General features: G+C 42.0%; 1 protein-coding gene across 11 annotated transcripts in view; it reads right to left on the bottom strand.

Moving 5' to 3' along the window:
* Positions 1 to 10,202, bottom strand: part of Ppp1r12a (protein phosphatase 1 regulatory subunit 12A) — a 111,062-nt gene extending 100,860 nt beyond the window's left edge. For 7 of the 11 annotated variants that reach the window (XM_029482711.1, XM_029482710.1, XM_029482715.1 and 4 more), the window contains exon 1: positions 9,655 to 10,202. In XM_029482711.1, coding sequence (XP_029338571.1) covers positions 9,655 to 9,891 — 237 coding nt within the window. In that variant the 5' untranslated portion in view covers positions 9,892 to 10,202. The remainder of the gene's footprint in view (positions 1 to 9,654) is intronic. The other 4 variants (XM_029482712.1, XM_029482716.1, XM_021173750.2 and 1 more) reach the window with 1 other exon arrangement.
* Between the last annotated feature and the right edge of the window lie 1,980 nt (positions 10,203 to 12,182).

Here is a 12,182-nt window from a genome sequence, read left to right as displayed (position 1 = left end):
TGTTTAGGAACAAAAACATATATACACAAATATTCAAACTGTCAGGTGCAATAGTGACTTGTTGCATGGAAAACCTAGGACACAGATAAGAGAGTATAGTAGATTCATTATACATTCTGAAACAATCTACATCCAGTGGGGGGAAAATGTGCTAAGAGTTAAATAAACTCTGAGGGTCTCTTTATGATCCTGTTCTAATTTAAAATAAGCTTTGTAGTCTGCACCTCAAGACAGAACGCATGCCTGGCTTCACTAACAGGTCCAGGAATCCATGGATGGATATCAGGTCACAGGCTGCAGGGAAGAACCCAATATTATTATCCTGCTAAATGGAAATAGAATTAAACAACTCCTTAAGTTGTTATCTCTTCAACTCTTTGTTTTGCAATGATGGCAATCAATCTAGAAACCCACTAGTCAAGTGCAGGGATAAGAGGCTATGGTAGGACATCTGTATCAGACTTCCTCCTCCCAAGGCTCAGAAGAGAGAAAGCAGTGCTTTCATGACCTGATAGGACGGTTGCCCACAAGAACTCACGGAAGCTAGAGAGGGGTCACCAGGTCCCACTTGTAGCTAAGAGCTGGCGACAACTGATAGCTGCTTGAGGAGAAAGGATCAGGTTGTTTGTTTGTTGTTAGGGATGAGGCCCCATACCTGCATGCATACTGGCAGCACTAAGTGGGCTTGGTGGATTTAAAAAACAAAATACATGAACTTGGGAGGGATAGCAGGATGAGAGAAGCAGGGAGGAGGGTGGGGGGTGCATTTGATGAAAACACCTTATGTGCATGTATAAAATTCTCAAGCAATAGCAATTTTTAAATAAGTTTTGTAGAAAATATGTAGTTACTGATACCATTATTATCACAATCTAATTCAGCAGATACAACTTCAAATGATCAACATTTTACAATGTAACTTTCGTGACTATGCTTCACTACAGAGGATATGCATAAAAATGTTCTAGAACTGATGCTCCATGAGTTCCATAAATGTTTCTAAGCACAGATACTTCCCTGTAAAACAATTTTGAAGGATATATGAGTGTGCATATGTAATTTCAACATAAAAGTGACTTGTAAATGTGTATGTATACATGTGTATTAGTTTGTGAAGAAATACTTTCCTACATGGCTACCAAACTTTAAGAAGGCATAAATTCACACCTCATCAAATTCAATCTCCTTTTATTATCAAATACTGCAGAAAGTTAACAGTTTGTGCAATCTTAAATTCTTTTAGGAGACCGTGTTAAACCAAAGAGCAATCAGGTCAATATGAAGTAATAGTCAAGCTAAAGCTTTCTATTAGGTAAGACTCTGTCCACGGACTCTCGCTTTCTCAAGCACATAACACATGTAAATAGATTAAAAAGGTGACAGCTGAGAGAGAAATGCTTTCACTGCTTTGCATGGTTTCTAGTGAATGTCATTTCAGAAATGCCTATACGACACATGACAACGTGGAATGTCTCCACCCATGAAAGAACATTTGAGTCAGGCAGGCACTGAGGGCAGTAATACAGAAGCGAAGCCTGCCTTTTTTATGGCTAGCCAGCTCAACAATGAAAAGATAAGCACCCAAAATACTAGTGAGGTCAGAAAATTCTGGCATACGAGGATCCATAATGAAAACATTCAGAAAAGACTCTGTAATTAGAACCACTATAATGTATATATTACTTTTATTGCTATGCTACCAAGAAATCCTTTCCTAAATGAATACAAAAGATTTGTTAAAAGATACTCATTTTTAAAATAGATTACATAAACTTGACAAAATTCTACTTGTATTAGTAATCAGTGATATATTCCACTCTTAAAGTAAATACAGATATTGCACTGTAATAATGGATACCTAAACATAAGTTGTTGGTATATGCTTTTCTGATACTTTTTTTTAGACAAGAGCTCACACTGTAGCTCCAACTGTAATGGAACTCACTATGTAGACCAGGCTGGCCCTCAAACTCACAGAGCTGGGCCTGCCTCTGCTTCCTAAGTGCTGGGATTAAAGGTGTATGTCACTATACCTTGCCTCTGATACATTTTTAATGCTGTAAATCTTGATATAGTTGTCAACACAACTTACCAGTTCATTTTCTATGAACTCTACTGTTAAAATTACAATATTCAGTCTTTTTTTTTTTTAAATTAAGACACTGCACCTACTGAAATAAAATTCAGACAAAGAAAAATTAAGAGAAAGGGCAGTGTTATGGGATCTGCTCATCCTTAGCTGCAACTGTACCTTCACCAAAGCACAAAAAGCACCTGTCGTCATTCTTGATAATTTTATAGACTGGCATGGGAATCTCAACTGCCCTTTATTTTGATGCTACCTCCTTCTGTTGTTAAAATCGTCCATTACTTTATGAAATGCTACCAGATGATCAAACTACTTGTTTTAAATGTGCTGATGGAGCAAAACAAAAATACAGATTTTGTTCTTTTAGTGACTGAGATAAATATATTCATATAAATAGGAGAATCAATTATGAGCCATAAGTAAATCACATTTTACATTTTTATCAAAATGAAAAAAATCCTTTCATCTTTTTCAAATTAAGACAAGAATTGTAACTCAGTTACACTTTGTAACTCGTGGAAGGAAAATACAGCTTGATATTCTTATTAATAAGAGGCTCCCAACTAGAGTCAAGAATGATCAACAACTTACAAGCTCATTTTACCAGCTCAGAAAACACTTTAGATAACATTATTAGTATTTTGATTGCTCTGATTACAAATATCAATGATCACTGTACACAAAACAAATTGAATTACTTATGCTGCACAGTGCTGACAAGTTGAGATTATTTGTTCTTCTGAACCAAGACCTCACTATGTAGTCCTGAAACTCAAAGATCCACCTGCCTCTGCCTCTGCCTCCTAGAGGGCTAAGGTTAGAGATAGGCCTGTGTCCATGCCCAGCTGAGATCGTCTTCTTTAACATTTCAAACATGAGCTTCCTATAGTTTATAGCCAAGCACCAAATGTGCACTTAGGTATAAAAATCACTATAGGGCTGGTGAGATGGCTCAGTGGATAAGAGCACCCGACTGCTCTTCCAAAGGTCCGGAGTTCAAATCCCAGCAACCACATGGTGGCTCACAACCATCCGTAANGAGATCTGACTCCCTCTTCTGGAGTGTCTGAAGACAGCTACAGTGTACTTACATATAATCAATAAATAAATCTTTAAAAAAAAAATCACTGTAAATAAATACATAGCAAATGTAGTGATATAAACTGTCCCTAGTAGAAAAATGAAAGCTAAATTTTATATTCTGGAAAAAAAAAAGGAGTATTTTTGTGGTAGTTTCCTTTGTAAATAAACCAAAACAAAACAAAATCAAGTATGCTTTATTTAATGGTCAGAAAAAAATCTTAGCACTTCGTAAAATTTAGGATAATTTTGAATTCTAGAATAATTTAAACATATTACTATTGGATTTTAATTATCATAAAAAGATCTCAAGTATTAGTTAAAACAAAAATAGATTAAGAAAAAAATCTGTTCGTGCTTTTTCATTTAGCTGATTTACAGGGAAAATCCTCAAATAGTAATCATCAATACAATCACCGAAATATTTAAAATTGCTTTTCTTCTTCAGGCTTAAGTTAGGGTACCAGGCACAGTGGCATGCCCTTACTCGCAGCATCCAGGAGGCAGAAACAGGAGAATCTCTGAGTTTGAGGCCAGCCTTATCTACATGGTGAGCTCCAGGGCAGCTAGGACTACATAAAAGGCTGTGGGCTTGGGACCGAAGCTAAAGCTTGGGCTCTGCATGCAGACTGCTTTATAACTGCCATTCACTGTAATTCACTGTGATTATGGAAAGCGATACTTTCAGAAGAAAGGTATAAGAAAAGATGGCTATGTTTAAACAGACTCCAAAGCAACGAAGCAGCACCTTTAGGACGTGCCAGGAAATAGCGCTCTACAGTAGGAATAAGATGTCCTTATGCCTAATAAAGGTTTCTAAAAGCTGTTCCTTCAGAACCCTTTAGATCTTGAAACATGTTTTCTCTTACTGACCAGAGCATGGGAAACACAGAAAGAGAAGGATGGCCCACGTTTCCTGTGGGCGACCCAGTGCTGCTTCTACCTGGCTCTGAGAAAACGCTCAGTCACAGCTTGCAATCACACTGAAGCTAAAGCTCATGAAAGACAGTCTTGGTTATGACACTTCAAAGTCAGACCACAGAAGTGCTGCCAGGAAGCACGGGGCCAGCAAGTGCAGGGAAGCCGATCTATCTAAGCATTGCAGTGCAGGCGCTCTGCAGAGCAGCACACCCCATATATGGCTACACTACCCATTTACTGTGAAGGAAGGGACCAGTGTGGCCTTGGAGATTTGTCTAATAAATTTAAAAATGGATTCTGGGTGATTTCAATAAAAAGTTCTATGAGCCATTAGCATGAAGTATCACAGCTTTTCTAAAGGAAAGGTATACAGAAAAACAATTTCATGTACATTTTTAACACTAAGTTTAATACTTTTATAACTAATCTAATAGGTACTCCTAAAACTGTAACATCTAATGACAAAAATAAAAGAGGTAAAAGTTAAAAACTGAAAATGCATTCAGTTTAAAACAGACTGCTCATATATAGCACTTGAATTATTCTGCAACAAGGAACTCGAAATCAACAGCTTTTGATGTCTCTAATGCTTTGCTTCTTAAGGAAAAACTACAGTACACTATTCCTACATTTTACAAAGAGGCTTTCAAAGGGTCCCTTACAAGTTTATGCCACTTGTATTTAAGAGCACAATGATTTAATATTAAGCTTATCTGCAAGTCTGTCTAGTTGGAAACGGGGTGGGGGGTATTACTGTAAAATTACAAAAGAACACTGACCATTTAACCTTGGATTTCACTACAGAATCTACCTCAGGTTCTTATGAAGTTGTTAACTGAATGCATTTTCTACCACTTAACCAAAACTAGAAGTTGATTTAGGACTTTTAAATAATACTTTACCAATTAAAAGAAATGTACTTAACATCTACTTCCAAGTTTTTCATTTGTTTCATAAAAAGACAGGTTCTATAATATTGGACCAGTATTCTAAATATCTGGACGTGCAGGCTTCAAATATGTATACAAATAACCATGAAACTTATTTATAAAAAGGAAATAAAACAATTCAATAAAAATATTAGTGAGTCAGGATCCCCTGGAAACATAAATATATGGAAGGAGGGTCCTAATTCTTCTAGTTTGGGAAAGTGAGCTTCTAGACACTATTAGAAGTGTTTTTAAACAACGCCAGCCAGAGCATGAGTACACGCAGTACTGAGAACCCAGAGGAGCGCATGAGTCTCTGCTACTTCAGCTATACAGGTTCAAAGTGGTTGGCAGTTGGATGGAACCTTACAGGAAACTGAGCTGGTAAAGAAAGTAAGGGTATTTTAGTGGAGGGAAAGAAACAACTGAAAGCATAGACATAGAAAAGTAAAGATCTAGATCCAACGTCACCAATTCCACAGCTATGAAGCATAAGCTAATGACGGGGAGTTTTAAACCTACACTGAGGAGAGGCACAACACAGGAGTGCTAAGATTTTTCTAAAATCCATATGCATCCCAGACCGAAACATACATGCATGCATACGTGCACATAGAAAGATGGAAAGACAAATTGTTAGTATAATGCCAGGATAAAAATATAACTGCTTGGAACAGGTTGATAATCAAAGCAGCAAAGAAAAGAAGTAATACAAAGGTAGTCCTGAAGAAAAGCCAGGCGACTGAGTGGACATCCATTCACAGGGATAGCGAGTGAAGGAACTGAAATCTTAACTTCATCGTAACATCGACAACATTATTAACAGAATAGAGGGTCAATGAAAAGACAGTGCTCAGCATCTCTACTGAGTTTGAGTTGGAACTTTAGGGTGAAATTCATGATGGTTTAAAACTAAAGCTGAATATTACAATTACATAGAAAAGATCCTATTCATTCTCAAGACAAGAAAAACAGTTAATAGATGGTAAAAAAGATTATGAAACTCAGTTACAATTACAAAAAAATTTCTGAACAGTAAAGATTCCTTAAAGAAATGTTTTGTGAAAACAAAGAAGCTGTTAACCTATAGCCACAGGGACTACATCTGCACATACATGACTACTTAAAGATATATACTTTTAGCTAAAGATTACATTATATCACTATAATACATTTTAAATTAGTAAGTTGGTTGCTGTAGAAGAATGGGAACTGAAAATTGACTTGAAAACCATTGGCACAGAGGAAAAAGTTAAAGCTGTAAGGTTAAAATAAAAAAGCTAAACTCCAACATGCCACTCTTGCATTTTAGGCATGCCAGTAAGGACCAGCCAAAGGCATTCTATCCATAACCCTATAAATCTTGACAGTGTTTACAAAGCATGCTAAAATGCAGGCATAACCACATGCTATGAGTAAAAGTCTACAGGTGAGTAACTGCCAACTAGCAAAACTGAAACTGTCCTCCAGACCTTAGGTTTAGAAAAGTCAGAGAGCGGTGCGGTATCCTACACTTGGAAGACCTTAGGTTTAGAAAAGTCAGAGAGCGGTGCGGTATCCTACACCTGGAAGAAGAGGAAGAGTAGTCTGGAGACCAAGACCCACGTTTGCTTTCTTTCTCTCCGTTTGCATGGATGGCATTTCTATGTGGGAGGGATGAAGAGCAGAAGCTGGGAAGTAGTTTCACAGCTTCCAGTGAGCGCTCATTCAACCAACCAACAACCCTTTAAGTACAGTAAGGACCAAAGCTTTTGTCCTGTGAACCAGAGGCTATTCTACCTCAACAAAAGGTGAGTGAATATGTAAACAGACTAAAGAAAAATTAGACTGGCAAAATACTTTCGATATTTTATGATCTTTTGCCAGTATTAAAATATTTAAGGACCAGTCACCAAATCAGTCTTTTTACTGTCAGCTAAAGAAGACAAATGCTGATTGTCACTGGAGAGACTTCTGAAAAGCTTAAGATCCCATGAAGAGGAGGACAGGGGTTCCATTTCTCACATCTCACTAACTGGTGTGTCCCTAATTTGCTCAAAGTGAAGTCCTTGTCTTCACAGTCATAATGGAAAACAAGTATGAGAAAATGAGAGCAATACAGAAAACACAAACATTTCAATGCTGCCTTTGTTTGTTTGTTTTGTTTTTTTTTTTCCTGAGACGGGGTTTCTCTGTACAGACCTGGCTACTGGTACTCACTCTGTAGATCTGGCTGGCCTCTGTCTCCTAAGTGCTGGGATTAAAGGCATGCGCAATCACTGCCCGGCTCAATGCTGCTTTTTAAAAATCAGTTACTTAACATACATTGGTATTTTGCCTTCATGTATGTTTTTGAGGGTATTGGATCCTCTGCAACTGGAGTTACAAGACAGTTGTGAGCTGCCATGTGGGTACTGAGAAGTAAACGCAGGACCTCTGCAAGGGCAGCCACTGCTCTTGACCACTAAGCCATCTCTCCAGCCCCACAATGCTTCATCTTTTAAGGACTTTGGCTTCATTGATTTAAGGAACATGCTCCACACCAATTGCAAATAAAAAGGTTTTATTTACAAAAACCTTTTTGTATACAAATGGCATAAACTTAGAAACATCTCCTGTCAACTCAAGGAAAATATGCAGTCATAGAGACTATACCTACATTCACTAAACCACTGAATTCAGTTAATCAAGAAGATATCATTAAGTCTGGCTTCTTTAAATAAGTAAAAACTGATAAACACAAGCCTCTAAAAGCCAATTTCTTGTCTTTTCAACTATCTAAACTAGTACTGCAGCATTAAAAAAAACATTAGACATTGTCTTCTTCCTCTTAAGCCAGTATAATTCTCCACAGGGAAGAAACTTTACACTTCTACTTAGTTTTAGAAAACATACTGATATAAACCACTATCCAATTATTCTGACATATAGTTAAGTGTGTCTCAGAATCAATTTCTCACTTAAACTTGCCAAGGACATGTGAAAAAAATACTTGAAGATTATTTTTTAATGTTATATGATAAAAATTTTTAATGCTGAAGGTGATTTCCTCCTCAAAACCATGTTTCCAGATCTAGATTTATAATGTGCCTTAAGCTGTAAGCAAATGAACTTTGCATTACATTAGAGAACCACCCTATATTTTCCCTCGGTGCCATTCTAAATTCCAGATCTGTCGTGCAGATTGTCAGGCACTTCAGCCCTTCCAGTCAGCTTTGTAAACAAAGGCTACGCCAAGCTTGATATGTGAATTTGATTAAATAAAACTTTAAATGGTCATCACTTATTAAAGCAGGAAGCAATAAAAGGAAAATGCCTCCATACCATGTCTTTTTAAAAGGTATAAAGTTAACAGGCACAAAATAATAAAGTTTAGGTACAAAGTGCGAAGCCTTAGGTTTCAACCTCTGTTTTTAACCACACTATTATTCAAAATAGAGCTATGCTCTCCCACACAACCAAGAGGAGTCTGAGGGGAGTGGGAAAAGTCTTTTTCACTGTAAATTTCCTAGTAATTCCCAAGTTTCTTAATATGAAAATAGAAAGAATCTGTCATGGCACCTATTACCAGCACTTAAAACTTGCTTTTCAAGCAGAACTCTAAGGGTTCTGTTGCTTTTGGCTTGTTAAAGGCAAAGCAACATTATCTCTGGATTGCCAATAGTTTCTCCTTATTTGGCTAACATTGAGAGATCCCAATCGGACTACTATAAAACTTTAACATGCACAAAGCATCCATTTTGAGAAAAGATTGTGATTAGCTTTGGTTTTTTTTTTTTCCTCTCCCCCTCCTCCCCCCCACCACCAAAAGAAATTAAAAAAAAAAATAACAATAAAGTTTGGCAACTGTCTCTGAGGAGTGCAGTGTTTATTCTCATCTTTCCTAGCCCCGGTGTACACTCCAGGAGCCAGGACTCAGGGATCTGTGACTGCGACCAACTTCGAGTACAGGAACCCATAGACTCCAGTTACGAGGTGGGCAAGCCAACTCGGGAAGGCTTCCCTTAACAGATACACTACCAATCCCCTCTCTTTCAGCCACTCCGGATTAGCTAATTACACCCCGTTTTCCCCTCCCCAGTGACCAAGAGTAATAAAAGAGAAAACAGGAAATCGTTCGCTCAGGGCACCCGGCTTTAAGGGCTCGGGATCACTAATATCATCATCCTCATTTGTAATCAAGTCCTAAAAAAGTACACCAACACCATTGCCCACCTCCGGGCCAGTGGGCTCCATCTGCCCCAAGAGTCCCTGTTAGTGGATTTTTTCAACAACCCTCCCCTCCCCACGGTCTATCACTGACACCGGGCCTCCGCACAACCCATTACTCTCCGGCTCGGCTTGACCCAGACTACCAGACATAGACACATGTCCACAAATGGCCCTGGGGGCCCCCCCAAGAGGACCACAGTCCATTCTGCCCCGCGCCCAGGAAGATCAGCCGGCTCCCCCCCTCCCAAACTGCACAGACTGCGGGCGAGCGGCTCTGGAGGGGGGCCCGGAGCCCCGCGCCCCAGCCAGCCTCCAGCGACGGAGCCGCCCCCTCACCCGCAAGCAGGGAGTCTCCCGCCACTCCCCGGCCTCAGCCCCGGCCCCGGGCACGAGCACCCACAGCGGGCCCCGGGGTCCGGGTGAGGGGACGCCGGGCACACAGACCTGGTGCAGGGCGGTGAGTCCGTCCACATTGGCGTAATTGATGTCGGCGCCGCGGTGCAGCAGCTTGAGGACCTCGTCCGTGTCGCCGCTGGAGCAGGCGGCGAGGAAGACGGCGCCATCGTCGAACTTCACCTTGGTCTTCTGGCGCTTCACCACGGGCGGCTCGAGGTCCGTCTCGGAGCCGATCCAGCGCTTCAGCTGCTCGTTCCGCTTCTGCTTCGCGTCCGCCATCTTCATCCCCTCTCCTGCCGCCGGCTCCTCTTATCGCGAGCTGGGGCGGGGGGGAAGGGGGCGGCGGCGGCGGCGGCGAAGGAGGCGAGGGGACGCCGCCGGGGGGAGTATGCGACCGCGTCGGCGACAGAGAGAGAGAAAGAGAGAGCAGGGCCGGAGCGGAGCGGAGCCGCGAGCCGGGGAGGAGACGCTCGACACTTCCAGTATCCCACAGAGCACTGGGGCGAGCCCGGCCGAGCGGGCCTCTCTTCCTACCACAGACGCCCTCCCGCCCCCGGCACGGCCGCCCGCCCGTCAGTCCGTCAGCCGCGGCCGGGCTGAGCGTAACTTCGCGAGATCGCGGCCGGGGAGGCGCCCTGCGGCCCAGTGCGCATGCGCGCTCCCGCCTCGGCCTGGGCCTCGGCTTCGGCCCGGCCCAGGAAGAGCTCGGGGGCCGAGCGCTGGCGGGGGCGCTACCGGAGGGAAGCGGGTGTGGCTCTGGCTGCCGGGGGCTGGGCCGCTCCTGGAAGGGAGGAGGCCGGGAAGGAAGGTTGTCCCGTCCCGCGGGACCGAGAGCTCTGGAGGCAGCCGGGTCGGGCGGCGAGGTGGGACCGGGCTGACCTGCCTGCCTCCTCCGGGGCTCGGCGGGCCGCGCGAGGCGTCTGCCCGGGGCGGAGGGTTTTCCTATTGGCTGCGTGATTTGAATGGCGAGGACACGGGTCGTGCATTAGGTGCTTGTGGGGGTTGCTCTTCCCGAGGAACTTGGGGGGAAACCCGGGCGATCCTGATGAGAGCGTTTTAAAAGTGGGGTCGGAGTCGTCTCCACGGCCCCGGTGGCAGTGACCCCTGATCGCCTACTGGCAGGGGATGGTGACCTGCGGTTAATTGCGGTGGCTTCCTGCTAACACCCACTGCAGAAATATCTTTCCTCTTAGGCTTGCTCAGTATTGTTGTTTTGTTTTCCCTTGTCTTTAAGCCTGTTTTGATTTCTTCTTCCTTCATCGCTTTTCGGCCTGGGTGGCACTGCCCATGAGGGCTAGTTCAGCCTTGTTAACTGCTCCTGACCTTTTAAGGGATTTACGGTTTCAGCTCCATTGCTTTCTATGGAGTAAAGACCCGGCTGCGTCTAGAATTCAAAAGGAATGTGGATGAAGGCAGTTACTTCGACTGATATTTACCCAGTACATGTCTAAAAAGTCGTGACTTCCTAGGCTCTGAAAATACAGTAAATACGATTTATTTCAGCCCATTTCTTAAATTCTTGTGCTGCAAAGGACATTATCATAAGGAGATTTTACTTTTGCCTTTTCTAAACACTCTCCCGTCCCGTACACTTTAGATCTATAATGTCATAAAACCCTACCACTGGCCCTTTTTGGGAATCCTGTAGACTGTGAGCCTCCCACCCCCAAAGAAAATAGTTGCCTTGCCCCTAACCGCCTCCCAGTGCTGGGGATACAGCAGTGAAAAGTTATTTTCTTACTCTTCAGCATGTTGTCTTTCTGGTAGATTAGAATAACTGAGTAAAATCTGCTGGGGGAACCACCTTATAGAACTGAATATTCTGAATTTCAATGTTAGGAATAGTAATAAAATCCAAGCTAAGATAAAACTACTTCCTTGAAACACAAAACGAGTGTGCCACACATGAAATACATCTATATCTTCATAAAATGTGTTGAGGATCATACCATTAGACCTCTGCACAACAATGAGAACAGTGGTGTTTGGTACTGAATTTTCTTCTTTCTATCTCTCCCCCTCCCTCCCTCCCTCTCTTTCTTTTCCAGATACGGTTTCTCCATGTAGACCTGGCTGTCCTGGAACCCACTTTGTAGACTTCGAACTCAGAAATTCGCCTACCTCTGCCTCCTGAGAACTGGGATTAAATCTGTGTGCCACCACCATGGAGCAGGGTCATGAACTTTCTTAACGTGAAACTATAAAATCCCTATGCACAGAATATGGCCCTCCCAATAAAAGAAAATAATTGAGTATATCCTTATCAGCTCTCCTATCTACCTAGAGAAAACCGACTTTTCCTTGTTTTCCAAGAACATTCTGGTCTATTTATTTGCGCTTAAAAGTGCTCTTGAAATACACATTCATTGGAATCTCACATTTTCATTTGGGTAAGAGGACTGCAGTGGGAGATATGCCATTTCTAACCCAAGCACTTCTTTCAGGACATAAAAATAATACAAAAACAAGACAATAGTTCATTAATAAAACATAGTTAATTCCAATTCCCAAAAGCTATCAATTAAAAAAAAAATAGAAACCTCAAACCTTGGGCTGTTAGCTTGTCCAGACTTCAT

The sequence above is a fragment of the Mus caroli genome, chromosome 10, assembly GCF_900094665.2.
Source record: "Mus caroli chromosome 10, CAROLI_EIJ_v1.1, whole genome shotgun sequence".
Taxonomy (NCBI): Eukaryota; Metazoa; Chordata; class Mammalia; order Rodentia; family Muridae; genus Mus; species Mus caroli.
This window is presented reverse-complemented; position numbering and strand designations above follow the sequence as displayed.